At 45.1% G+C, this 26,804-nt stretch overlaps 2 protein-coding genes across 3 annotated transcripts in view; one reads left to right on the top strand and one right to left on the bottom strand.

The window, feature by feature from the left end:
- GPC6 (glypican 6) overlaps window positions 1-26,804 on the bottom strand; it is a 947,632-nt gene that overhangs the window by 300,775 nt on the left and 620,053 nt on the right. The window lies entirely within an intron of this gene.
- Window positions 20,020-20,480, top strand: LOC143840405 (c-Myc-binding protein-like). The gene is made up of 2 exons (XM_077343887.1): window positions 20,020-20,146; window positions 20,302-20,480. The coding sequence occupies exons 1-2, from the start codon at window positions 20,020-20,022 to the stop codon at window positions 20,478-20,480; spliced, it is 306 nt and encodes a 101-aa protein (XP_077200002.1).

The following is a 26,804-nucleotide window of genomic DNA, read 5'->3' as shown; positions in this document are numbered from 1 at the left end:
TGCCCCTGCTGCCACCTCCCGTCTCCCAGGAGTTGCCACAGCAACGAGGGCCTGCAGCTGAGCCAGCTTTGGCCTCTGAATGTGCAGGAGGGGAAGGCAACACAAGTCAGCCAGGCTCTTCCGAAGAGGCATTTTTGATGCATCCGCAGATGCCTTCCAGCCCTGACAGCTTGGCTGAGCAACGCAGGTGAAGCTGAAGGGTGGTGTTTGCTGAATGCTGAAGGAGCCAGAGACTTCAGGCACGCTGTCAAAGTAAATGGGGCCCAGCGGGGATAGCTCCTGGGGAGGATTTGTGAGTCATCCTCCAGGTGCAGCCAATTAGCTGGGCTGCTTTTAGGAGAGACAGCAGCAGCTCTTCAGCGTGGATGCAATCTATGCAGAAACCCTCCCATCCGGCTTGGATTTTTTGTCCCTGCGAACTCCTGTGACTACTATCGGCTTCCCTGAACTCTGGCAAACAGCTTTGGACTACGAACTTGGTAATTGGACCAGCATATCTGTTTCTCTAAGAGCCTCTTGTGGCGCAGAGTGGTAAGGCAGCCGTCTGAAAGCTTTGCCCATGAGGCTGGGAGTTCAATCCCAGCAGCCGGCTCAAGGTTGACTCAGCCTTCCATCCTTCCGAGGTCTGTGAAATGAGTACCCAGCTTGCTGGGGGGTAAACGGTAGTGACTGGGGAAGGCACTGGCAAACCACCCCGTATTGAGTCTGCCATGAAAACGCTGGAGGGCGTCACCCCAGGGGTCAGACATGACTCGGTGCTTGCACAGGGGATACCTTTACCTTACCTTTTATCTGTTTCTCTGGACCTTGGCTTTCCCTTGACTACTCTTTGTCTCACCCTTAACTCTGCTTGCCTTGATACCTATCGACTTGGACTGGACTTTTGATCTTGCTCTAGTGTGGACTCCAGCTAGGCTCTGCAGCCCAGGCACCTCCTACCCCTGGGTGTGGCCAGCTAGGGCAGCATACCAGATATTTCCAAACCCAGAGCTGGCAACCCTACTGGGGAGGGGGAGGGTTGTAAGGAATATCAGTCTCCGCAGAGGGAGGCACCAATTCCTGGTGCTGAGTTCCACTTTCAAGGAACCCTCTCACATTGCCCAAGTAGCAAACAAATATGGTTGCAAGAGGGCATGCAGTCCTGCCCTGTTAAGATGTATAGGGAGGCAGCTAAATAATAAGAACAGGGGCTACCCTTCTTGTTTTCAGTGATGCTCTTTAAGGCTGTGTCCTGAATCTGGGCTGAATAAGTCCTACTGATAGGATTTACATCCAACTCAAGATGCACTGGATGAGCCCATAGGACCTCTCCAATACCTGCAATGTTGTCCACGTGGGCCCAAAACAAACAGAGCATTTGTCTTGAACACCAGTGCTGCAACAGGTACCAGATCCCCCCAGTGTGCTGTTGCCGTAACTCGTTGTGAGACGGGACATTTGAATGTGCTGCCGTTGCCTAGCAACACCATTCCGTTAGCTTCAGCAAAAACGGTTGGGATGGGATTCGGGAACTGAGCTCAGAGGCATTGTAGGAAGAGCAGGGGGGAAATGCAAAATGAGAGCAAGCAGATACAAAGATTTTCACATTACCACTCTAAATGGATGTTACTTGTTGTTGGCCTGATTTCGAGTCAAGCGATACAGGGACTGGGGTTTCATACAGCGAATTTCCTTCTGTTAATGAGATGTCTCTGAAGTGCTATGTTCATTTATTTATTTTTAATTACATGTATATCCCACCATTCCCACTGAAGTGGCTCATGGCGGGTAACAATAGACAACCCACAATTTCAAACCATTCTGTCCCCCACTCCCAGGAGCCTTTTTCGTCATGCAATCTTCCATGGAATTTTTTCTAACGTTCTAAGTTGAGCGCTATTGCTATATAACTATATATATAGCTGTAGCACTCAACCAAAAAAAAAAAAAACATGTTCAAAAAGGTTTTTAGAAAAAGTCCCTGGAAGATGAGAACATCAGGGTCCTAATAGAGCAGCGCAGTTCCGTTGGGCCTGCAAGATGGAGCTCTTCCGCTGGGCATATGGCTGGGGCCAGCACACCTAGAAGATCTGAACTGCAGGAGGGCCTCCCCTGGGGAATTAACAACAAAATTCATCACGGGAGATTTAATGTTAGCTTTTTAGTAGTTTTAATTGTATTTTAAATGTATGTATGTGTTTTATTCTATAACTAGGGGCCAAGTCCGTTGCATTCAGGAATACAATGGGCACTAGATTGGGGGTGGGGATGGGGTAGAAGAACTCTGTGGATGGCCTCTCCCTCCCCCGAGGAAAGGCTGCAGGCTGGAGGCTCCCAGAAAGGTAACTCACTGGCAGAGACAGCTCTCATGCAGTGGGGATTTGTAGCCTCCAAGCCTCAGAGGCAAGTGGAAGGAGGAAGGCATGGTCAGGGGTGGCATTGAAGGAAGCTCTATGGGCATTTTAAACAGCACACCACAGCTAATCAGAAGCACAACGAAGGGATAGAAAATGGAAGAAAGCAGTGTCCCTCAAAAGCAGCTTAACCCACTTTGCTAACTTGATGCATGTGGGTTGGTATGAATAGTAAATAAATTCTGCTGGCAACCAGTTATTAAAACGTGTCTGTCTGAAATGACAGAAAAAAACTGTTAGCAACCAGTTACTAAAACAGAATACAAGGCAGTTTGAATATGGCCATAGTGATGGAAGGAAGGGAAAAATCAATGGTGCTGAAGAGCTTGGTCCAATACAGAGTTGTTGGAATGACCAAGAACAGCTTTGGCTTAAGTCAGAGGGGGTCAAACTATGTCCTTGGACTACAATTCCCATGGGCCACTACCAGAATGGGAACTGTGGACAGCTGGAGAGCTACTGTTTAGTCACCCCTGGCCTATGTAAATGTATTTGGATGACATCAATTGACCTCTGTAATTTATCTTTGCATAACCACAGGGACCATCAGATCACATTGGGTCATAATCCATCTTGCTTGATGGGAGTAGGCATTTGTGGAAAATTTTTCAATCAAAAATGTCCTTGGAAATCGGTTTATTCCTACAGATCAGCTAGATGCTTCGTCAGTCCATTGGAAACCCACACTTTAAGTGGAGAACCCTCAGGAATCACTTACTTGGCTTGATTTCAATGAGTTTAAAAATTCTTCAGTACATCAAAAACTGCCTGCCAGACAGCTGATAATTGATTTCATGCCACATGTATTCTGTAAACTTGGGGAAAGGTGGTAACTGAATTGTGAGTTGTTGTCGGCTATGATGTGAATTTCTGTGGCACAATCACTGTTAACACCTAGCCTGACATCTACTTGGCATCTGATAAGTCCCAGGACGGTACAAAGCAAGTTAGGGGAATGCATGTTAGGAAATTCACTTATCATCTCAACCAAACCCCCTCTGTTCTTAAGTATTTTTGACAGATCAAACTGGATTGCTCAAAAGTAACTGAGAGTTAGTAATCTCTGGAATTCTTCTGTTATTTAATGCCGTGTAATTGGCTTTTCACACCATCAAACTAAACAGGGGGCTAGAGATCTGTGGATGGAGCTTCCCAGTAGTTTAAGAAAGTAAATCACAGCCCTTTCCATCTGGATTCAGGGCAGGGGAGAACACATAGAGTGGGGATAGGAGGTTTAATCATTCTGCACTTGTACATTTTTCCCAACCCATACAATACTGTTATAAGGGATGGTCTATCACCTACCAGTTGGCTCATTATCTGCTTATAAATTGCCGTCAATACTGAATTATTCTTGGTGCATACCTCTGAATCCTCAGTCTTAGCAAGGCCCCCATGATGATCTAATTCTTATTCTTTCAATAAAAAGCTTTATTTTCCTGAATGAAGCCAGTTTATTGGGAGTAATTGGAGATTCTCACTGTTATGCACATATATTGTAAAAATACACTTCTCCAGTTTTAATTCAAAAAGTAGTATTTCAGTTCAGCTATCAGGGTTCTGGAAAACTTCATCTGTGAATACTGCAATTAGCCAAAAGAGTTTCCAGTACAAAAAGAAATTTATTCAGTAAATAAAACTAATCATTAGCTTAACAGAAACACGATGTGACTTTAAAAAGCTATTAAAAAAACACTTCATTAATGACCCGCATATTTGCATATATAGGTTTTGGCTAAAATGCAGGAGGATGGGTGTTTATGAGCATTTATTAACAATTTATCTTTTAAGTTAATTTTACATTCTAAAAAGTCTGATTTTCACTGGCAGGGAATGGATATAACACTTGTGTATCATAGGGACCATGGGAATTCCTCATCCTCAGACCCACTTTACCACCCTTGAAAATTGAGAAATAGGGTGGGAAAAAATTCTGTAATGAAGCTCTATAATGTTCCCTAGTATCTGTGGTCTTTACCATGCAGAATAGGAGAAATTCCTAGAGTATCAACCAGAAATGATGTCACATTTTTTGCAGTTCCCTGGGACCGCTTCCCAAACTCCTAGCACATGCGAAGTGATCGTTGGGATTTGGAACCCTAAGCAAAAATGTTCTAGATCAGATGAAGGCAATATCTTGGAAATGTGCTGGGTGCTAAAACCTCCACAATTTACTTACAAATATGTTGGTGCACTGGAAACCAAAGGAGGGGGGGAGTTTTTTTACACTGCTGGATACTGTTGGGAGCACCTGAACCTCAGCTGTGGTGCTGGTGTCTCAGGAGATCACCATGGACCAGATGCCCAAATCTAGGAGGTAAGGGTGGGAAAATCATTGTTGCTTTCTTCTCCCACATGAGTAGCCCCATTCAGCACCGAAGGCACCTTGTCTTAGTTACTGGGCAGAAAACCATCCCTGCATGTTGAACAGAATAGTCTAGCAGGCTGCTGTTTGGTGAACATTCTGAGACTGCCTAGAGTTCCCAGGTCCATCGATGATGCCAGTGGGGGATGGGTTTCCAGGAGCAACACAATGTGCCAACATCACTCAGAAGTGATGTCAGCACATTGGAGATGTGTGTGTGTGTGTGGGGGGGGGGGAAGGTGACACACTGGCATTGCAACATACCTCTATTGTAGAATTTACTTATTACCATAATGTTTTGCCACCAATGACTCCTATGTGCTCTTCCACCAAGCATTTAGTTGAGACCCAGCAAATCAGCAACATCTGGAGGACACCTGTTCCCTCCCTCCCAGAAATCCACTCATGCATTCTGCTCTGGACCAGTCTGCATTGTTATAGTCCATTACCTCTGTTATAGTTTTAATGTTAATATTATTATTGTTATGAAAAACGAAGTTCCATGTTTTCTATGTTTTATGTAAACCTCCCTGAGCCTCAAGGGAAAGCAGTATATAAACAAGCAAACAAAGTTACGTCTGGGTGATGTCAGCACGTTGCACTATAACACAACATTTTCTCGGATTGGGGTAAATGTCTAGGGACAAAGTGTGCCTGTGAAGTGGGGACTCCTGTTCAGAACAGTAGACCTGGCAACCATAGGATTGCCTATCCGTACTGTGGATAATCTTAGATAAGAACATTAATGGCCAGGATCCTAGACTTAGGCCTGAGGCCTTTCCAAGGCCTTGGATATGCCCAGTGAGTGAGCTTCTTTACTTTAACCAGCTGTATCAGAAACCACTTTCCAAATTTACCATGCAGAATGGATGCCTGCTGTGTGAGAGACATCCTCCTTTTCTTTGGACCTTCTGTAAACTACTCAGGGATTCTTTGAACTCAAGCCTACATGTCTCAAAGTGAGTTTTCTCAGCACTGTGCATAAAAGACATGGCTGAAAGGTGTTCTTCTGTCTACCCGACAAAGAAAACATACCAGTTGGGGTTGGGGTGAGGAGTGGTCTTCTCTTTCAAAGGAAGAATTGGAGAAAGCACCGAGGAACACTGCAGGTGGCTGTGATCAAGCCCTCAAGAAGCATCTTCTCAAATAACAGCTATAGAAGCTTGTGTGTGAGGTAAATGTAAGGCATCCTTATTGGCATTTACCCATAAGCAGTGTGATTGTTCCATGTTACCAAAGGCAGCTTTGTCACAAGGGTCTCATGAAGGGCTATTGTGTGAAAGAACCAAGAATGTCGTCCGGGCATAAAATGCTTTAAAAAATAATCAGTGGCTTTAAATAGAACACAAGGCTGAGTTTTCAACATTAGCTCTGTACTACAAAAGCATCACATAGGTCAGGCTGCCTGCTAGCCTCCTAGCTTTAAGGGCATCTTGATGTACAGGTAATATTTTGATCATGCCAAAGGTATAATCTTAGCTAGCCTTGGCCACTCTGTCAGAACACCAGGGATTAGGAGGGCAGAAGAAAACTTCAGTCAGAATGACCATTATTTTGATGTCCTTAGAAAATTTGACTGATGTGAGAAAATGAATTTAAAAAAAAATGGAAGGCACTGCAGTCAATAACTCAAAAACTAGTACAGATGTTCTCTGAACATCTGAGGGACTTCTTAAGGAGGTTTTCTTTTAAAAATGAATGAATAGTTTGGAAAGAAACCTGCATGTGAAATTTCAAGGTTGCTTTGTCTGACCAGAATTCTCACAGGAGGGAAGCTGGATGTTATTTGGAAATTGTTTACATGGAAGCTATAAAGTGTTACAGGTGTTACCGTGAGGTTCAGCCTAACTATATGGAGAGGCACCATGGCAGTCCAGAAGAAAAACTTGGCCAACTGCATTTCTAGAAACTTCTGTGTGGCTACCATCCAGATTGTATGAATGACTTGAGATATGTTGTAACCGTTTGCACCAACAGCTAAAGTGGCCAGGTATATCACAACAGGGAATAAAAGATTCCCCGATTAACCTTCTTTTCAATATCACAGGAATTAGGTTTACTAGCAAGCTAGGCTAGCTTTTCATCCAAAAAGATGCTTGTTTCCCCTCAGGTGGAGGAACCGGGAGTGTGTAACCGGTGAGACCATCGTCACGTGATATAAAGAGGTCCTAATAAAAACATCAATGTCTGCTATACAGCTTTATGAATAAATCCATTTAGGAAGGTTTGCTGAAAGGGAAACATAAGTATTCTGTCAATGGGAAAGCTAGGGACCTGTTATAAATATTAACAAAGACAGATTGCCCAACCTCCTCTCTTCAGGGGAGACATATGTATGCCTATGAAATTTATTACTACATGGATCAACAGCGCCTGGTAAACCGCTGGTATTTTCACAGAATCCTGCATGGGATGTGCGCTTTGATGTCTTTTAGGGGATTCCTGCTGAATGGACCTCTCTCTCCATGCCTCAGTGGTTTCCTCTCGCTGGTTGTACCACTATTGTTAGAAACAGAGCTGTAACACAATCACTCCTTTATTTTGGGGGACGGAGGGAAGGGGAGGAAGATAGGGGATGGCCGATACAAACAGATTTTGCTTCTTTGTGGATCAGGGGAGATCGAGGCCTCCACCCATGTCTTACTCCACTGCCCCTTCTATCGAGCGGTTTGTTCCAGCACCATTTTGTCTATTATTAGAAATTTCCCATAATGTTCAGATTTGGAATATATCCGACTGCTACTCTCCAACAAATCACCTCAGCGTACCTTTTTAGCAGCGAGATTCTGTGCTGTCGCTTATAAAACACATCAGCAATGGGTGACCTAACTTTTTATGTTAATAATCCTTGCTGTTTTAATGGATGACCTAGTACTCTTTAAACTGCTGACTACCCACGCATGCACTTATTGTACATTTTTACTTTTAACGGTCCGAGACCGTATTAATAAACATGATCACTCCATTGCAATCGATTCCCGCAGTCGTGCTTTGAACTCATTAGGAGCATCAGGTATTCTCCTACCTTCCCCAACCGCTGCCAGGCCTCTTTTCTCAGCACATTCTCTCCGAGGCCCCAGCTGAGAAGCCAGATGGCGTCACGGCAGGAAAACTTAGCTGCGATGGCAGCCTGACATCGCCCATGTTTGAACCTTGCCGGTGCCATCTGCAGCAGAGCGCCAACAATATCTGCACAACTTGAGCTTCTCTGTTTCTGTTCTAGAGCTTTTCCCCACCCGCTTTCCGCTGCAGCCATTAAAGAGCCCCTCACCTTCCAGTCATAGCCTTTGTCAGGGTGAGCAGAAGCCGACAGGGAAGGTCTTTCACTGTCCTCCTGTAGCTTTTCTGCTACATATCTGCCACGCCACATTTAGAAGAGGCCGCTTTTCTCTACCCGAAGGAGTCTCAAAGCAGCTTACAAACACTTTCCCTTTCCTCTCCCCACAACAGACACCCTGTGGGGTGGGTGAGGCTGAGAGAGCCCTGATTTTCCTGTTCGGTCAGAACAGCTTTATCAGTGCTTGGTGAGCCCAAGGTCACCCAGCTGGCTGCATGAGGAGGAAGAGGAGGAGGAGGTAGTGGTGGAGGAGGAAGACGAAGAAGAGTTGGTACTTATATGCCACTTTTCTCTACCCGAAGGAGTCTCAAAGTTGCTTACAATCTCCTTCCCTTCCTCCCCCAACAACAGGCACCCTTTGAGGGAGGTGATGCTGAGAGAGCCCTGATATCACTGCTTGGTCAGAATAGCTTTATCAGTGCTGTGGTGAGCCTATGGTCACCCAGTTGGACTGCATGTGGAGGAGTGGGGAATCAAATCCAGCACATTGGATGTAGGCAGAGTCTGTTCCTGGTTTTATTTCACTTTTTACCAGTGCTGGTGCGGGGTGTGCGGTGAGTATTTTTATATATTTATTTCACTTGTGCCCTCACCTTGCTCTCCAACGGGAAACCAAAGCAGATAAGGTTCTCCTTTACTCCATTTAATTCTCACACCAAACCTCCGGGTGCAGATCCCCCAGAATGGTTTGGCGGGGTCGATATCTCAGGCTGTCAGTAGCATGCACCGTTCCCAATTCATGCTACCCCAAGCCCTGAAGAATATGTCCTTGTTGACCTGCTGGCCAGTGTGTATGCGCTGTCCTCTTCTTCCTGTTATGACTGGTCCCCATCCTGGGCATCAAATGGGATGCATAACCTAAAGCGGACGTCGTCTGTTTATTTTGTTGATGGGATAAACATTCAGCTCTCCATTCCCACTTCCGTGTTAGAGCAGGATCAGCCCAAAACACTTTCCATAGCAGTCTTAGAAAACTTCATTCAAAACCAGCCTGGCTTTTGATCCCCCTCCTCCCCAAAAGAAAGGTATCTACTTTATTACAATTCTAATCAGAAAGGGCTATAAGAATGCATCAGAAGTGTGAGCCAATTAGCACTCAAAGAAGATGTGACAGTGGCCGTTCAATATCCGGGCATATAAAACTGTCTTTGCCTCCCATTATTTGACTACTACGGTAAACATATGGTGTGGGTCACATAGCAGAATATCAAATAGAGACATCGGTGCCTCAGGTCAAGTGTGACAGATGTCAGGAGTGATTTAGTTCAATCGCCGTTCCCATCTGGACGTCTCTCTTTCGTCTCTCTTTCTTCTGACTGGGGGCAAGTGCGACAAAACTGGGGCATGTATCATCGCCAAGCAAACATCTCTATAAGCGCATGAGAGAGATGGGAAACATTAAAAGAAACACTTTCATGACACCTGAATACATGGCAACCCCTCAATCCTGTTACTGCAGGGGTAGTCAAACTGCAGCCCTCCAGATGTTCATGGTCTACAATTCCTGCTGGCAAGGGCTCATGGGAATTGTAGTCCATGGACATCTGGAGGGCTGCAGTTTGACTAACTCTGTGTTACTATGGTCTGCTGTTATTTGCCTTCATTAATGTAGGTGGCACCTCAGGAAGAACAGGTGGAAAGTGTCAGGTCCTGCTAACTCTGCTGCTTTGGAAGTTCTAACTTGGATGGCATTGTAGGTGTGCATCTGTTGCAGCCCACAGCATAGTGAGCCCCATGCTATTCAAAAGACACTGGGGTGGATCCAACCATTACTGAGCGAGGAGAGGAGAGGTCAGAGGTCAGAGGTCAGAGTGTATCTACAGAAAATAATGTTCATAGCCTTTCTCAACTGTTTTACCATTGAGAAACCCCTGCAGTGTTCTTCAGCTTCAAGAAACCACAGAAGTGGTGTGATGGTGCAGAGTATGATTGGGAAGCTTAGCTGTATATATGCCCACCTGGGGATCCTCCCCCCCTTCCAGGCTCATCATTGGCCATTTTGGGGGGGGACGGGTCAGGTCAACATGATCGTGTTATGGTTGTATCACCCAATAAATGTTGAACAATTTTAAAAAATATTCTAAATATTAATTAACTCCCACCTAGTTGGGAAACCCTTCCAGAGCCATCAAGAAACTCTGGTTTCATGAAACCGTGGTTGAAAAAGACTGGCCTATGGCAAGCACCCCCTGATAAACCTGACGTTCTGACATACCTTCCGGGTAACATCAGCATGTCAGTATAAGTTTCATAGTCCTTCTAGCTTTGGGGTAAGCTCAAGTCGTTAATCTTTTAATTAACAAATTATGGCACTGCTTGAAAATTATAACTGCACATTCCTTGCTTTCACTGATGCAAATTGGTCTCTGATAGAATCAAAGTCAGTTATTTTTTCAGTTTCTTCTCTTTCTAGTTTGATAAGCAAAGACAGATCCTCCATCTGAAGAAAATTCCTTTTTCACTATCTGAGGGTGGCTTGTCTGGCTTCAACAGAAACTGTTCAATAGTGCTACCCATGAAGTAGCACCAGGGTGCATGACATACCAACCATAGATATAGTAACCCTACTGCAGCCTTTTTCAATCTATTGACCATGGGGGAGGGCCCTGAAATTATTTTCCAGATTTTGAGGAACTCTGGAAGTGGTGTCAGCTGGCCATACCTCCCTGCCACGCCCCTGGAAGTGACATCATCACCCGCATTAACAGGCAGCTTTGAAGAGAACTGAGGGGAGAGATAGGAACTGGTATAAAGTGGGGTAGGCCTGCAGGCTCCACCGTCTCCCAAGTGCAGAAACCACAAGAGAACTCCTGCTTGGGAGGGGGAAGCAATGGTAGCAGTCCATTAAGGCAGAAGGGAAAGACTGCAACCCCCTCAAAGAGCTCCCACGGACCCCTGGGAATGCCTGCCCTAGTGAAAAGACCTTGATGTAGACCGGATGAGGATGTGCGCCCATATAGTAAGACGTATGTGTGTGTGTGTGTGTGTGTGTTGTGTACATGCATGCAAGACATTCAGCGCAGCTTTTGTTTGCACTTCCAAAAATTTGGCAGTGTATTTTAGAGCTCTCTGCATTGGAACCCAGATGGGACTGTACATCCCCACCGCCAGGACTTGGGCTGCTCTTATTGTTGTAGGAAACTATCTGGGCTAGGGCTGGGAGAACAGACATCGAGCAATAAGGATCAGTCCATGGTCAGCCAATGCAGTCGTGGATGACACCACACAGTCATAAACGTGATGCCTGAAAGCAGCCTTTGGACTTCAGGGGAGGGGGGGGGGCTTCCGTTATTCAAAACCACAGGCCAATAGTGTGGCAGAGGGTGGGTGGAAAACAAGCACACAAACAACCATTCAATTGGGCTGACTGCTCAAAACTACTGAATTGCATACTACTGTTTTATAAGCAATACCTTAACTGGAAAAAAAACCACCCATATTATTAAGCCACATACAAAAAAGCTTTGCATTCATTCCTGTCTATTGCAAAAGCATTGTAAGCAGCCGATGGGGGTCATACTTTTAGCAGTCGTATTGATGTTATCAGTTTGGGCCCGGCAACGCTTTCTGGGGAAGAGTGAGGAAGCTTCAAATCCTGTTTCGAGTCTTTCAAAAACAAAGCACGGCATTTGGTCAGGCGGAAATGTCACTGGGCCACCCAATTCCATGGTCTGCCCTCCAAGTGTTGACTGGGGGAGAGAGGGCCTCCGCAGCGCTCCTCAGACCCACTGCGATTTTCAGTCAGGGACCTTGGTGCAATCCTTATTCCATTCTTTTCTTGTCATTCTCAGCTCTTGGACGGCAACGATAATGACCTAACTATGTAAGGGAGTGGGGAACTTCCTTGTATCAGGAAAGCAATGGCAAATTAACTCTGAATGTCTCTTGCCATGAAAGCCCAATGTGGTTACCAAAATTCAGCTGTGACTTGACAGCAAAAAAAGGAAGGAAGGAAGGCAAGGAAGGAAGGAAGGAAGGAAGGAAGGAAAAGGAAGGAAGGAAGGAAGGAAGGAAGGAAGGAAGGAAGGAAGGAAGGAAGGAAGGAAGGAAGGAAGGAAGGAAGGAAGGAAGGAAGGAAGGAAGGAAGAAAGGCCTAATATATGAAAAAGCCTTTTCTACTGAAAAAACAAAAATAGCCCACCCACCCCGTAATTTTGGCATGCCCTGACCTGGATGGCTTATACTAGCCCAATCTCATCAGACCTTGGAAGCTAAGCTGTATTGCCCCTGGTTAGTACTTGGATGAGAGACCACCAAGGAAGTCCAGGGTCAGGACACATAGGCAGGAAATTGCAAACCAAGTCTCTTGCCTTGAAAAACCTATGGGGCCACCATGAGCCAGCAGTAACCTGATGGCACCGCCACCAACTTTGACACATTATACAACAACAACAATGTGCGGTTAGTTAAGTTGAGAGACAGTGACTAGGCCAAGATCACCAGCATGCTCCTGTGACAAAGAACTTTAGCCTGACATAACCATGACATCACACGGGCTGTAGACCATGGGAATCAGGCAACCTTAAGTGCAAAAGAAATCTGTAACATTACAAAGTGAATCAAGAATCTCCAACATGGTGCCCATGGGCAGTATGGTACCAGCCAACACCTTTCCTATGTCCACTAAGTGTTTTCAGAAAGTAGTTGGGGGTCTCATGTGGCACATGCCCTACTGCGGGGGTAGTCAACCTGTGGTCCTCCAGATGTTCATGGACTACAATTCCCACAATTCCCGTGGAATTGTAGTCCATGGACATCTGGAGGACCACAGGTTGACTACCCCTGCCCTACAGGACTTCTGACTGCCTGGGCATATTAGCTGTTTGTTGAGCTCTACACTGGGGGGTGGGGGGAGGCATGCTGGAAGAAAGGCATGTGGGGTAGAAGACATTTAAACTTACCTAGGTCCATTTAAATGCCTCCCACCAACACAGAGTCCAACGAACAGCTGAGGATCAGCTGTTTGTAGGGCTCTGCACTGTGAGGGCATGCCAGAGATGGACAGACAGCTGTGGATCAGTTGTTGCTGGAGTCTTTACATATTTCTTTGAAGAACCCTCTGAGACTTTAGGTAGCCTCAGAGGGGTTTGCTGTGGAGAAAGATACTGCCTAACTGCTTATCCTGAGGCTCTTTCTTCCCAGGCTCTCCTCTTTAGAGAAGTCTTCTGGGGAGACATTTAAAGACCCCCACCAAAGAACTTATCCTCAGAATCAGCTGTTTGGCAGGTTCAAGTGGGTAACCATGTTGGTCTGAAGCAGCAATGCCACAGCTAACTGCTGTCAGCAATTGACTATCTATTTGCCCATTATTCTCTTAGTGTAGTCATTTACATTTTTATTGTGGCCAAATGTTTCTCATGCAATTCAGTCTCAAGTGAATACAAACAAATTCAAATTGCTGGTTTCCCCCTATTTATCTCTGGAACCCATTTTCATTGTGCTGCATGTTAATTTATTCTCACACTCTACCGATAAGTTTGAACTGATTACTTCCATTCCATGACATTGTCTCTGAGGAAGTGTGTGTGCACATGAATGCTCATACCTTGAATGAAGCTTTGTTGGTAAAGGTGCTACTGGACTCTAAATTTGTTTGGCAGAGTCTTTTTCAGTCAGATGAATCGTGAATCAGTTGAATTAAGCTCAAATCAAGCTTGGGCTTCTCTGATTTAAACTAATGTGATGTGGGATTCGGCTTGGATAAACCTGAAAAATACCTGAATCAGCATTCATTTGGATATTTTTGGTCTGATCCGAGCCAAATCCCACATCCCAAATCAAGACATGAGGAGATTATTTGAAAAATATCAATAAATTTCTATTCTAAGTATGCTCAATTGTTATCTCTTGATATACTCCTACAGATATCCTTCATACGCTTTTGAATCCTGCACACTACAGATATTGCATATTCCAACAAGAAGTAGAGGGGCTTGCTCAGCTTTATGAAGCCCCCCCCATCTAAGTCTCTTGCATATTTCCATTGTCTTTTTCTTGCATATTTTATATATCCTTATCCATTGTTGTTCCTCTATATATTTGTGAAACAGCCTGGGGGGTGGAACATGTCCGACTGTCCAAGTTGGAATAGGGCCAATCAGGGTGCAGCTGGCTGCACCAATTGGCCCTGCCCCTGCAACTCCCGCCCTCCATCCCTGGACTCTAGCCTCTTTGCTCTCAGATGTGTCTCAGTGCCTGGAGCCAGCAGCAGGTAAGAGGAGAGGGCCCTGGGCAAAGGATTGTGGTGGAGGGTCTGCTAACAAGGGCCTCTTGGCCTGCTAGGCAGGGGCCACTAACGAGAGCCTTCTGGTCTGCTGACTGCCTGCTAAGGAGCTCTGTCCCAGGCCTGCTAATGAGCTGGCCAGCCCCTGCCCGCCCCACTTGATCCAGCCGTGAGCTGCGGCCCAAAGCCACCTTAAGCTGCCTGGCCAGGGGAGGGGACCCTTTCAAGGCCTGTTCTTAGGAACGAGCTTTGAAGCTAGTTATATATATATATATATATATATATATATATATATATATATATATATATATATATATATATATATATTATATAGTCTCTCTCTGCGTGTGCAGCTCATTCCTGAACTTATTTATCAAAGGAAGATCCTGCCAAATTCAACCAGCTTGACCAGCTACTGAAGCACACTTTCTATTTGACACCTCTCAGGGAGGTGGATATGATTTCCTTTCATCCCTTCCTAATCTGGATCAGCTCCAGGCCTTCTTCCTTTGGTCCTAACGATTTGAAAAAGATACCAGGGAGAACAGCAACAGAGACCGCAAGCCCAAGCCATCAGGAAGGGCAAACAAATTGATAATCTGCCATCCAAAATGATCAAGTTGTCAAGAATGACATTGATATAAAATCCCCGGTTACGGCAGATGAAGCCCGGGAATACCGAGGGGAGGAAAATGAGCCAGATTTAATTTGTCAACGCGTTGATGTTATTTTGACAAGATTTCAGTGAAATTGTCACATCTGTCGAAATTCCGTCGGAAAATTAGATGTAGCAAAGAACACCAAACAATCTTATTTTTCGAGCGCCGAGCATCCTGGGATTTCGCACTAGCAAATCATCCGCCGGCAGCAAACACCAAGTGTCACAACAACACAGCCAAGATGCCATCTGTTTAAGGGAGAGGATGAAACTGGGAAAAGCCACGCGGGCTGCACAATTCATCAAGTCAATATTATCTATATTAGTTGCTTGCACAACACCACGGCCAGACCTCTTGCTTGAAGTGTGATGGGATATGAAAACATGCTGCTGATTGCACATTTCTAATGAAGTGTCTACTATGCCAGTAATTGTCACTACAGATACATTTATTGAAATGGCCTCCCTACAGATGGCTGGATCAGGCCAAGAATGTAGAGCTATTTTTAACCACCGTTGGGTTCCTCACTCAAAAATAGGCCGCTGGGAACTTTAACTGCCTCTTAAATTGTTGTGCTTAAAAAAAAAAAAAAAAGCAGCAAAAGTTGAATTTTCTTTTCAGTTGACCAGGCATGAGGCGGCCTGAAATTGTTAGATCACAAGCAGGAATACTCATAGACAGGTCATTTTACTACCATTATTAAATTTTGAGAAGAAGGGTAGGTTTTTATACTCTATTTTTCTCTAACTTAAGGAGACTCAAAGCATCTTACAGTCGTCTTCTCTTCCTCTCCCCACAATAGGCACTTGGTGATGGAGGTGAGGCTGATAGAGTTCTGAAAGAATTGTGACTGGCCCAAGGTCACACAGCAAGTATCATATGAAGGAAAAAGAGAAGGGTTTTGTACTCTACTTTTCTCTACCTTAAGGAATCTCAAAGCATCTTACAATCATCTTTCCTTCCCCTCTCCACAACAGGCACGTGAGGCTGAGAGAGTTCTGAGAGAACTCTAATTGGTCCAAGGTTACCCAGCAGGGTTCATGTGGAGGAAGAAGAGGTTTTTATAACCCAATTTGCTCCCCAAAGGGCTAACAATTGCCTTCCCTTCCCCTCCCAACAACAGACACCTTGTGAGGTAGGAGGGGCTGAGAGAGTTCTGAAAGAACTGTAACTGATCCAAGGTCACTCAGCAGGTTTCATGTAGAAGAGTGAGGAATCAAATGGGGATACAATAGAACATCTGCAAGTAAGCTTATACTAGCACTCTCAAAATTCTATGCATTTTATAATGTTAATAGTTTTAGCTGCTTAATGCTTAATGTTTTAATGCAATTTATGTGTTGTAAATCACCCAGGGAGGGGGTTTTACATAATTCCAGATATAAAGAAATAAATAAACCTGTTTGTCCAGATTAGAGCCTGTCACTCTTAACCCCACCACCACATTGGCTCTGCAGTTCAGTCCTTAGCATCCGGTTGGGCGGGGTCCTGGCAATAATTTCCATTCCTGAAAGAGGTTGCGATAATTTGGGCTGCTACTGGTGGATGGAGACAGGGAGTGGAATCCTCCCACCAGGGAAGAATTTCAGCAAGGATTTGATTGACTCAAAATGGTGTGACTCTGCTTTGGATTGCACTGCAAGATGTTCTCCATTGCACCGTAACCAAAGATCAGCACCAAGTTAATGGCTCGCCTGCTTTTGTAAGGTTAATTTTTTTCAATACACTTCCTCTTAGTCTGACATCCTTCAACACGGCCTCAATCTTTTGTGTTCCTTTGCATCATGTTGGTGAGCTCAATCAGAATGAAATAAGAATCTGGAGAGGTACTCCCCCCCCCCCCGGGGAAGATTTAGGTTTTTCTCCTAGGTCTATAATAATAGGCTTCGGCAACTGTATTTCGTTCGGTGCATGCATAACCGACTGGCTACAGTTTCTCTGCAAAATACATTGAGAATTGAGCAGGCTCATTCTGGGAGGATTGATTTGCAGTGCGTTTCCCCTAATCTTGCAGATTACTGATTGACAAATAGAGTCAAGAAAGAGCAACGTCGCTTGTGACAGGGCTGCAGACATCGAGATTGGCCCCCAGTAATTCTTTCGGCTACGGTCTCTGGACTTCGAAAGACAAAAACCTAATGGACCATGAATATCATATGCTCAGTGTCTTCAAATGGCGTCATCCAAAAAGGGGGGGAAAAAAGAAAGTTTTCTAGCCATATGCAGGATTAGCTGCCGGTATTATACATAAATCAGGAGGGACTTCATGAATTGATGCTTAACAGCACATCTAGGCAGCTGTTTTTGTATGTATGACTGATGTTTAGATGGCATTGACTATGTTCTTGCCCTTCTTTCCAAAGTAAACTAAAATGTAAGTGGTTTCTGCAGAGCTAAATGAATTCATTCATCAGCAGAATCCCAGGGAGGAATAATAACGGCTTGGAAATAGCAATAATAATTTATTTACTGCTACATACGTTTAAATGGCAAATATTCGGAGGGGATCATTTTATAGTATAACATTATGTTACCCCGGCTGCCTCTATCAATGTACACATACTTAAATAGCATTCTTATTTACCCAAGGGTGCATAACGGAATTTACTTTTGAATGCCCTTGAACTTCCTTGATATTAGAAGAGTAGATATTTTCTTTTCAGTATTTGCTTATGACTGAAGTACTCAATGAAGTCCAAGCCAGTTGTTAAATAATTACTGTATCAAGTGCAACGAAGTAAGTGTCTGTATGGCAGTCTAGATCAACCATTTTCAAACTTTTGTCTGTGGAGGAGCCCCTAAAATAATGTTTCAGGTTTCAAGGAACCCTGGAAGTGATGACAGCTGGCTACACCTCTGTGCCATGCCCCATGGAAGTGACATGTCACCAGAAGTGACATCACTACCTGTGTTAACAAGCAGACTCAAGGAGGGCTGAGGGGGGAAGAGGCAGTAGGCTTGCAGGCTTCTCCCCCTTCCAGGAGCAGAAACCATGAGAACTCATTCATGCTTGGGAGGGGGGAAGGGGACCAATGGAAGTGGCCAGTTCTCTAGCTTGTGGCCAAGTCCTTTTAGGCAGGAGGAGAAAGGTTGTGGACCTTCTCCAGAGCTTCTGCAGATTCTTGGGGGTCCACAGATCCGTATTTGGGAATCCCTGCTTTAAATAGTCTGTTTCTGGTTGTCCACTGAAACAGGCTCTGGCTCACACAAGTTTCAACCACCTAGAGTATGTTATCCTTTATGATTCCACAGGACTTTTCATATTATTTTGACTTCAGCTATTAACGTGGCTTAATCCCTCTGGAATCTGAATAGCCATGAAGGTTAAACCATACCCTCCTATCATTATACACTTTATCAGCTTAAAAAGGTAAAGGCATCCCCTGTGCAAGCACCGAGTCATGTCTGACCCTTGGGGTGACGCCCTCCAGCATTTTCTTGGCATACTCAATACAGGGGTGGTTTGCCAGTGCCTTCCCCAGTCATTACCGTTTACCCCCCAGCAAGCTGGGTACTCATTTTACCGACCTCGGAAGGATGGAAGGCTGAGTCAACCTTGAGCTGGCTGCTGGGATTGAACTCCCAGTCTCATGGGCAGAGCTTTCAGACTGCCTGTCTGCTGCCTTACCACTTTACGCAAAAGCCAAGGCACAAGTTAAGTGGCATCAAGGAACAAGAAATGCTCTGCCACACCAGGGGTCACCATTCACACTGGGGCAGAAAGAGTTACGAAGCCCTTTGCCCTTGCCTTCGCTTGGCTTTCTTAAGAGTGAGTCCATAGCTGGAGATAGGTTTGGGCGCTCCATACTTCAGCTCTCAACTGAAAATAATGCTCCCATCAAAAAGCCTTGGATACCAGCGTATCAATTTTGTGTGATTGGCAGTGCAGCCCTAAACAGAGTGACACCCTTCTATACCCACTGAAAACAACAGGCTTAGAAGAATGTTACTCTGTTTAGGATTGCACAGTTATACTTTGGGCCCCACAAAACAATAACTGCATCTCCCGAGCTGTCTCCTTTCTTGGAGAGATGATGAAGATAGAATCGATAAAGAAGATATCTTGAAATGCAGGAGACATTATGTCACACCGCTATATCCAGAAGAATGTATTCGTGCCTTGTCATTTCTTTGTCTAGAAAGACAGACACTTGGAGGAAAACTAATTTTGGTTGTCATCGTCTGCTGTGAACTGATGAACAAACGAAAGACAAAGGAATATGGGAGGCACTGTTTCAGTGATGCTTTGTGTGTTAAAGGCCCTAGGTTTAATCCTCAGGATCCCTATCTCTAAGACCAGGTGGTACTGATGTGAAAGATCGTGGAGATCCGCTAAGACCCTCAAGAGCTGCTGCCAGCCAGAGTAGACAACACAGAGCAGGCCTTCTCAATACCAGTTTCGTGAAACCCTAGGTTCTCTTGGTAGTCCTGTGAATTAATTTTTTGGTGCTGTTATGTAGTGACCTGCTTTTATTGTCTTTTTGTATGTTGTAAGGGCCTTTAGCTGAACACTAGAATCTCTCTCTCTCTCAATTATATATATCTATATAAGTTTGTTAAACGTTTATTGGGTGATATTGACCATATATGATCACTTCAACACCCAACCTCAGCCAATGACGAGCCTTGAGGGAGTGGCAAGGGGGGCATGTACACAGCTATGCTTCCCAACCATATCCTGCACCATTGGGCCACTTCTGGGGTTTCTTGAAGCCTGAAGAATGTTCCAGGGGTTTCTCAATGGTAAAAAGGGTCAAGAAAGGCTGACAGCGTGGTGTAGTAGTTAAGAACGGCAGACTCTAATCTGGCCAGCCAGGTTTGATTCCATGCTTCTCCACATGCAGCCAGATGGGTGACTTTGGGTTCATCACAGCCTTGATAGTTCTGTTCTCACAGAGCCATAACATTGGGGCTCTCTCAGCCTCCCCTACCTCACAGGGTGTATGTTGTGGGAAGAGGAAAGGAAGGGGATTGTAAGTCACTTTGAGACTCCTCCGGAAGCCGGCACAGGTGTAGTTGAGGCTGCCATTAGGGAAGCGCGGATGGTGAACAGCAAGGCTGACAACTCCAAGCGGGAGCAGTTCCGGCACTACTTGGAAAAGTCTGGGGTGATGGACACACTCACCAAAGTCTTCGTTGCCCTGTATGAAGAGCCCAAGAAACCCAACTGTGCCCTCAACTTAGAATCATAGAATAATAGAATCATAGAGTTGGAAGGGACCTCATGGGTCATCTAGTCCAACCCCCTGCACTATGTAGGACACTCACATCCTGATCGCTCATGTACTGTAACCTGCCACCCACTTGAGGCTTCACAGAATCAGCCTTTCTGAAGCACTACTTAGGGGCGGCTGGTGCGCCGGAGAACCCCACAGTGGAGGCACTGCAGCTGGAGGTGGCCAAGGTGAAAAAGAAGTACAAAGTGGTACTGGAAGAGAACAAGAGATTTCAGGCAAAGCTGGCTCAGTATGAACCACCTCAGGAAGAGAAATGGGGAGAATAAGGTTCTTTGCATGTGACCCCTCCGAGCAGTGCAAAGTCGGGTATAAAAAAAACTTCCTCTTCTAGAGCTTGACAGGCCTGTATAAAGCAATTTCTTGTCTTCCATACTAATGGAGAAAGAGAGAAAATCTAACCAAAGAATATAGGAAAGACCAGTCTCCCAGTCAACAGATTCATCACTTATCTATTGCAATATGGTGTACACAGTCCCAAAGGGGCTAGAGGTGTCATCATCATGCCATATATCCCGGGCAAGTAAAATGCAACCCTTCACCCAACATCTGAGCAAGAAGCACTGATACTGTCCAGTGTTTCCCAATACAGGCGGACAAACCAGGATGGGGGAGTCATAGCATGAGCTCAGCTGTAGCACCAAGTGTCAGAGTCAGAGGTGAAGGTCTGAACTAGGAGTGGGAGGGAGGCTGACGTTTAGTTCTGAAAAGGCAGAACATAATTAATAATTAATTGCAGTGCATGTATGCAGAAGAGCCAGATGATCCAAGGATTGTCCAGAAGCCAAGCAAGAGATGTTCAGAGGTGGTTGGCCGTTGCCTGCTCCTCGGAGGAACTCCCACCCAAATCCTTAGTGGTCTTCCATCCAAATACAAGCCAGGGTCGACTATTCAGTTGGCAAAAGGCCAGGCTTCTAGTATATATTCCACATCTAGCCAGCCTAGATGTTTCATGCAACCTGCTAATTCCATAGATCATCTACAGATCTGTGCCTAACGAGATCACCAAAGCTCAAACATACCAAGCTTCAGCCTTGGCTCAAATCGCTAACAAATGATTAAAGTTGCGAAGGGTGCCATCTTTAGCCATGGGTTTCTTTCTAAAATGTAGCCACAAGGTAGCAGGGTAATCTTCCTGATCATGCCTTGATCACTGTATTACCGGATACTCATTGCTTGACCTGATCCCAATTTGCCCCAGAGTTTTTAGTCCGAATGGAGCCAGAGAGGTCCGCATGACACAGGGAAAAATATTTTGATAGATAAAATAGAAGGCTTTTCCAACCCCATTCTTGAAGATGCTTTTTGTGTACACCTCATTTGTAGTTGAAATTCTAGTCTCACAAAGTGCCTGTCCTACTATCTTGACAATAAATCTTACTCTGGAGAAAGGTCTGAGGGGGAAGAAATGGTTATTGTTAAAATAAAAACACCCCTCTCTGAGATCTAGTTAATTCGGCTTTGGTCTATAATCATGTAACTAATGATTTACTGTACGGCTTCTCCTCTAAATTCACCTGAAATATGTCCTTGTTATCAGCAAAATACCCTACCAGAGGCAACACTGAACACAATCAAACCTAAAATAATGAGGAGGTTCGAATTAAGCAGGCGATTTAAATTGAAACAGAACGAAGGAAATTGAAATGCTACAGATAGCCACATGCGATCTGACCTTCTCCTGCCCAGGAGCAACGTGCTCCGACTGCATTTCCCAGCAAAAGGAAAAGCAACCCTGCCATTCGGGCCCCGTTAAAGTAATTCTGCTAAAGACGGACTCCCTCTTTTTTGTGCTCATGATGGGTTTACTCAGCGTGTCCTCTAGCAAGGTAGGGATGGCAGTATGATAGATGGGGTGACATTTTCTTTATATGACAAGCACGGGGAAAGCTAAGTAACCATCTAAAAGGTTGCAATTTTGTCTGTTTTCACTAAGATTTCGTAGGACCTTTCTCTCTCGTGCAGAAAAGGTTGACCGGCACGTGTTCCTTTCTGTCGGAAGGGTGATGGATGTTTGTGCAGGCCTGTGCACGTGTGGCGTGATGAGCAAAGTAATTTTGCCGTGTGCAAAGTTCATCCAAACTCTTATCTAGGCTGCAGTTCTAGGGGTGCTTTCTTAAACTCAACAGGACCTATTACCGAGTAGATGTGCTGAACATTTGGCTGTGCATCCCCCAACTAAGATGTTTCCAACCGAAGGAAACTGCTCAAAGGATTTGTTGCTTATGGTAAGAAGAAGAAATGTTGGCTTTTATAGACCGCTTTTCAATAGTTCAAACTTTATTACAGTCGTTCAGAACAAGTTGTATGAAGTTAATACATAAAAGACCAAAAGAATATGGTCATTTGATATAATGCAATTTAAAATAGATCATAAAATAGAACTTAAAATTATGCTACTTTAGAGCAGTGGTCCCCAACCACCGGGCCGCGGCTCCCCCTCCCCGCCCCGCCCCCGCAGTGAGAAGCGACTGATTAGCTTGCGGCCAGGCAAGCTTCTTTTTACGGGAGGGGGGGAGGGGGGAGGGGGCGCAAACGTGCATGCTCGGCAGGTCAGCACATACGTGTTTGCGGCAGCGTATGGCGAAATTGCCACACATGCACGTTTGCGACCGCGCATGGCACAAACGCGCACATGCGTCCCTGCCGCACATGCACGTTTGCGCATGGGTTGCCATGCATGCACGGCAGCCAGATTGCCCTCCCCTCCCACTGGTCCGCAGCCTAAAAAAGGTTGCGGACCACTGCTTTCAATTTTTTATACACTGCTTTAGATTTTTTATACTCGAAGGAGACTCAAAGCAGATTACAATTGCCTTTCCTTCTAATCCTGTGAGGTAGGTGGGTTTGAGAGAGTTCTGAGAGAATGGCTACTGACACAAAATGGTTTCCAATCAACTTCCCTTCCTCTCCCTGTGAGGTAGGTAGGGCTGAGAGAGCTCTGTGGGAGCTGTGATAGACCCAAAGTCACCCAGACCATTGCTGCCCAGAGGCAGGCAACGCATGCTGCCTCCTGCTTGCAAACATGATAGTAAACCGCGCGATTGCAAGCTTCCTGTCCGGGAGATCCCTTTCACATTATCCCACTGGCTCATCATGGCTTTTCCCTTCCCAATGAGGTGGAGGAGAAGCCAGAAGTGTGGACAACCTGCAGGTCCCCGCTCCTTGGTTTGTCAATCAACGCAAAACACCAATCCCTTCACAGCAGTTTTTGGGGATTCAAACTTCTGTCCCACCTGAGTCCTGGAATAATAATAATTATTATTATTATTATTAATTATTATTAATTATTATTATTATTTAAAATACACTTCCTCGTTTCTACGAGGACACTTCACAACAGTAAAACAGGTCTTTAAAAGAAATTACACTTCCGTGTAGCTACGGGATCACACCACAACAATAAAACATTTCCTTAGTTCTCTTTTCAAGATTTTTTGTATAATGGTCTCTCTTTATGTTCGGGTAGATTTCTCATAGGTTGACCATGGTAATTGGGCCCTGATGATTGTGTGTTCACGAAAAAGGTTTATAATAAAGAGCATGGATGCTAAGCTTATAGGGAGAGGGCTGCTTCATCACACGCCCTCCTTTCCCCGTTCATATCCCACTGCCAGAAAACACAAACAGGCGTGTTTTAGATTGGGTTGCTGCCCAATCTCAATGTTACTGTGCACACTGAAGATAACATGACTGTACATTTTATTTGAACTGATGGCCTGTTGCTTTGCGGTCCTGTAGCAATGCGGACGGCATCTTTCTTTTTAAAAAAAAAATTACATCTGTAAATGGAAAGGGGAGAGTGGGTGCATGTGCTGACAAAACACTGCAGAGACTGTCGTGCATTTCTCCTTCCAGACAGGCTTGCCCCTGTTAAGAAAGGGGAAGCGGATTCTACCACTTCCCCTCTTCATGTGACAAAGAGAACGAAAACTTGCGCCACCCACTGGAGAGCAATGAGTTGCTGCAGACATCATATGAAAGCAGCATTAAAACCCGCGAACAATGAGAGGCCGGGCAGGGACAAATTCCTCATGCAGAAATGGTCCCAGTAGGCCTCATGTGTCTCAAAATGTCTTACAATTCCCTTCCCCTCCCCTCCCCACACCAGGCACCCTGAGATATGTGAGACTGAGAGAGCTCTGAGAGAACTGTGACTGGCCCAATGTCATCCAGCTAGCTGCATGTGGAGGAGTGGGGAATCAAACCCAGTTCTCCAACCACCACTCCAAGCATGTTGTACCTGTCTTTTTGGTGAACAAGACTACCGCTATTCCTCTCAAATTCATGCTTCTAAGATGCAGGCAGATTCTCTAATACACACAGGCTAAACTAGTACACCACACTGGCTATCCAATTCACATACCTTCTATTCAGACATTTCCCCAAAGCATCTGAAACTACATTTGAAAAAAACCCTCTCAGATGGAACGCAAAGTCAAGAAGAAGAAGAAGAAGAAGAAGAAGAAGAAGAAGAAGAAGAAGAAGAAGAAGAAGAAGAAGAAGAAGAAGAAGTCTCAAAGCAGCTTACAGTTGCCTTCTCTTTCCTCTCCCCACAACAGACACCCTGTGAGGGAGGTGAGGCTGAGAGAGCCCTGATATTCCTGCTTGGTCAGAACAGTTTTATCAGTGCTGTGGCGATCCAAAGGTCACCCAGCTGGCTGCATGTGGGGGAGTGCAGAATCGAATCCGGCATGCCAGATTAGAAGTCCGCAATCTTAACCACTACACCAAACAAGATGAGGAACCATTCCCACTTCCCTTCCCCGAGATCACTGGGTTTCAACTATTCTGCAGCCTGACCCACTTCACCCACTGAGAAGGCAAATTTAATGTGCGATAAAATCACATGGACTGGTTGTCACTAGGGTTTCTGAAGTGACTGGAGAAAAATATCCTGCTCCTTTTATAGAGGCTTTGTGTGTGGTAATGGGCACTTGAAGCTTTTCCTGGCACAGCATGGTAACTAAGCATCCCATTAAGCCGCTGTTAGAAGGACAGGATGTGTTTCTCCAGGTCTGGTGCAGTCTGAACCATGACCTGGTAGCCCTGGAGAACAAAAAAGCTGACTTTCTCAGTAGAAGAAGAAGAAGAAGAGTTGGTTCTTATATGCCGCTTTTCCCTACCCGAAGGAGGCTCAAAGCGGCTTACAGTCGCCTTCACATTCCTCTCCCCACAACAGACACCCTGTGGGGTGGGTGAGGCTGAGAGAGCCCTGATATCACTGCTCGGTCAGAACAGTTTTATCAGTGCTGTGACTAGCCCAAGGTCACCCAGCTGGATGCATGTGGGGGAGCGCAGAATCGAACCCGGCATGCCAGATTAGAAGTCCGCACTCCTAACCACTACACCAAACTGTAGCTCCCAACACTTATTTCTAACCAATGAACTTACATCTTACAATATATTTTCCCAGGAGATTCTGCAACCACCTGCACACAAGATGATGCAACACAAAACAAGTAGACGGTTGCTACACGGGGTCCTCCATTACCATTAAAACCTACAGTCATATGGATACCTGAAAGTGTTGCAGAATATCATGGAAAAAGATGTTGTAAGATGTACATTTCTTGATTAGAAATAAGTGTTGGGGGCTACTGAGGAAAATAGCTGAAAACGTGAGATAATCCGGACCTTGCTCTTGCTCTTATTGTCTTCTAATAAAGAAGAATTTATTGAACTAGAAGAAGAGGAAGAGGAAGAAGAAGAGTTGGTTGTTACATGACACTTTTCTCTACCTGAAGGAGTCTCAAAGCGGCTTACAATTGCCTTCCCTTTCCTCTCCCCACAACAGACACCCTGTAAGGCGGGTGAGGCTGAGAGAACCCTGATATTACTGCTCGGTCTGAACAGCTTTATCAGTGCCATGGTGAGCCCAAGGTCACCCAGCTGATTCCATGTGGGGGAGTGCAGAATCAAATCTGGCTCACCAGATTAGAAGTCAGCACTCCTAATCACTACTCCAAGCTCGCTCTCTTGTAGCCGCCCAGGTCAGCGTTTCTCTTTTCCATTGTTTCTAGCGGCTGACGGTTCTTCTGTTTCTGCACATGCCCTGCAAAGCACAGAGGCAAATAATCTGATTAGACTAGCTGGAGGCAAGCTGGGTTGATGAGAAGGGGCAGGAAGGGGTAGATGCCCCAATTTCTTTTCTGCCACAGCGACTGGCCACCCGCCTTCCATGCCGTCAGATTTAAGCTTGCTAACACTCTTTTGCAGTCTTAAATATTCGTCTAACAGAAAGGCAATGCATGTCTTTACGTCGAAAATGTGTCTCTTTCATTCCCAGTCTATTTTTCATTTGCCCTCACTTCCAAATCATTAGGCACTGTTACAGAAATTGGGTTTTTCAGCCCTTGAAGTGTATTGCTAGTCTATCTGCAACATACCGAGATGTAAATAGCAGAAGTATTGCCAGTTTTTTTTTTGAAGCCTCTAGGCCATAATGGATTGCAACAAAGAAAAAAACAATAATACCATGCTACATCAAACTAACGCTGGGTTTTTAAAAAAAGACCACAAAGGTTGAAAAATGTCTACCTACAACATTTACTAATAATAGCATTTGTGCGGGTAAGGAATCTGACTCTCAG

The sequence above is a fragment of the Paroedura picta genome, chromosome 6 (assembly GCF_049243985.1).
Source record: "Paroedura picta isolate Pp20150507F chromosome 6, Ppicta_v3.0, whole genome shotgun sequence".
NCBI lineage: Eukaryota > Metazoa > Chordata > Lepidosauria > Squamata > Gekkonidae > Paroedura > Paroedura picta.
Note: the sequence above shows the minus strand (reverse complement) of the source record. Positions and strands in the feature narration are given on the sequence as shown.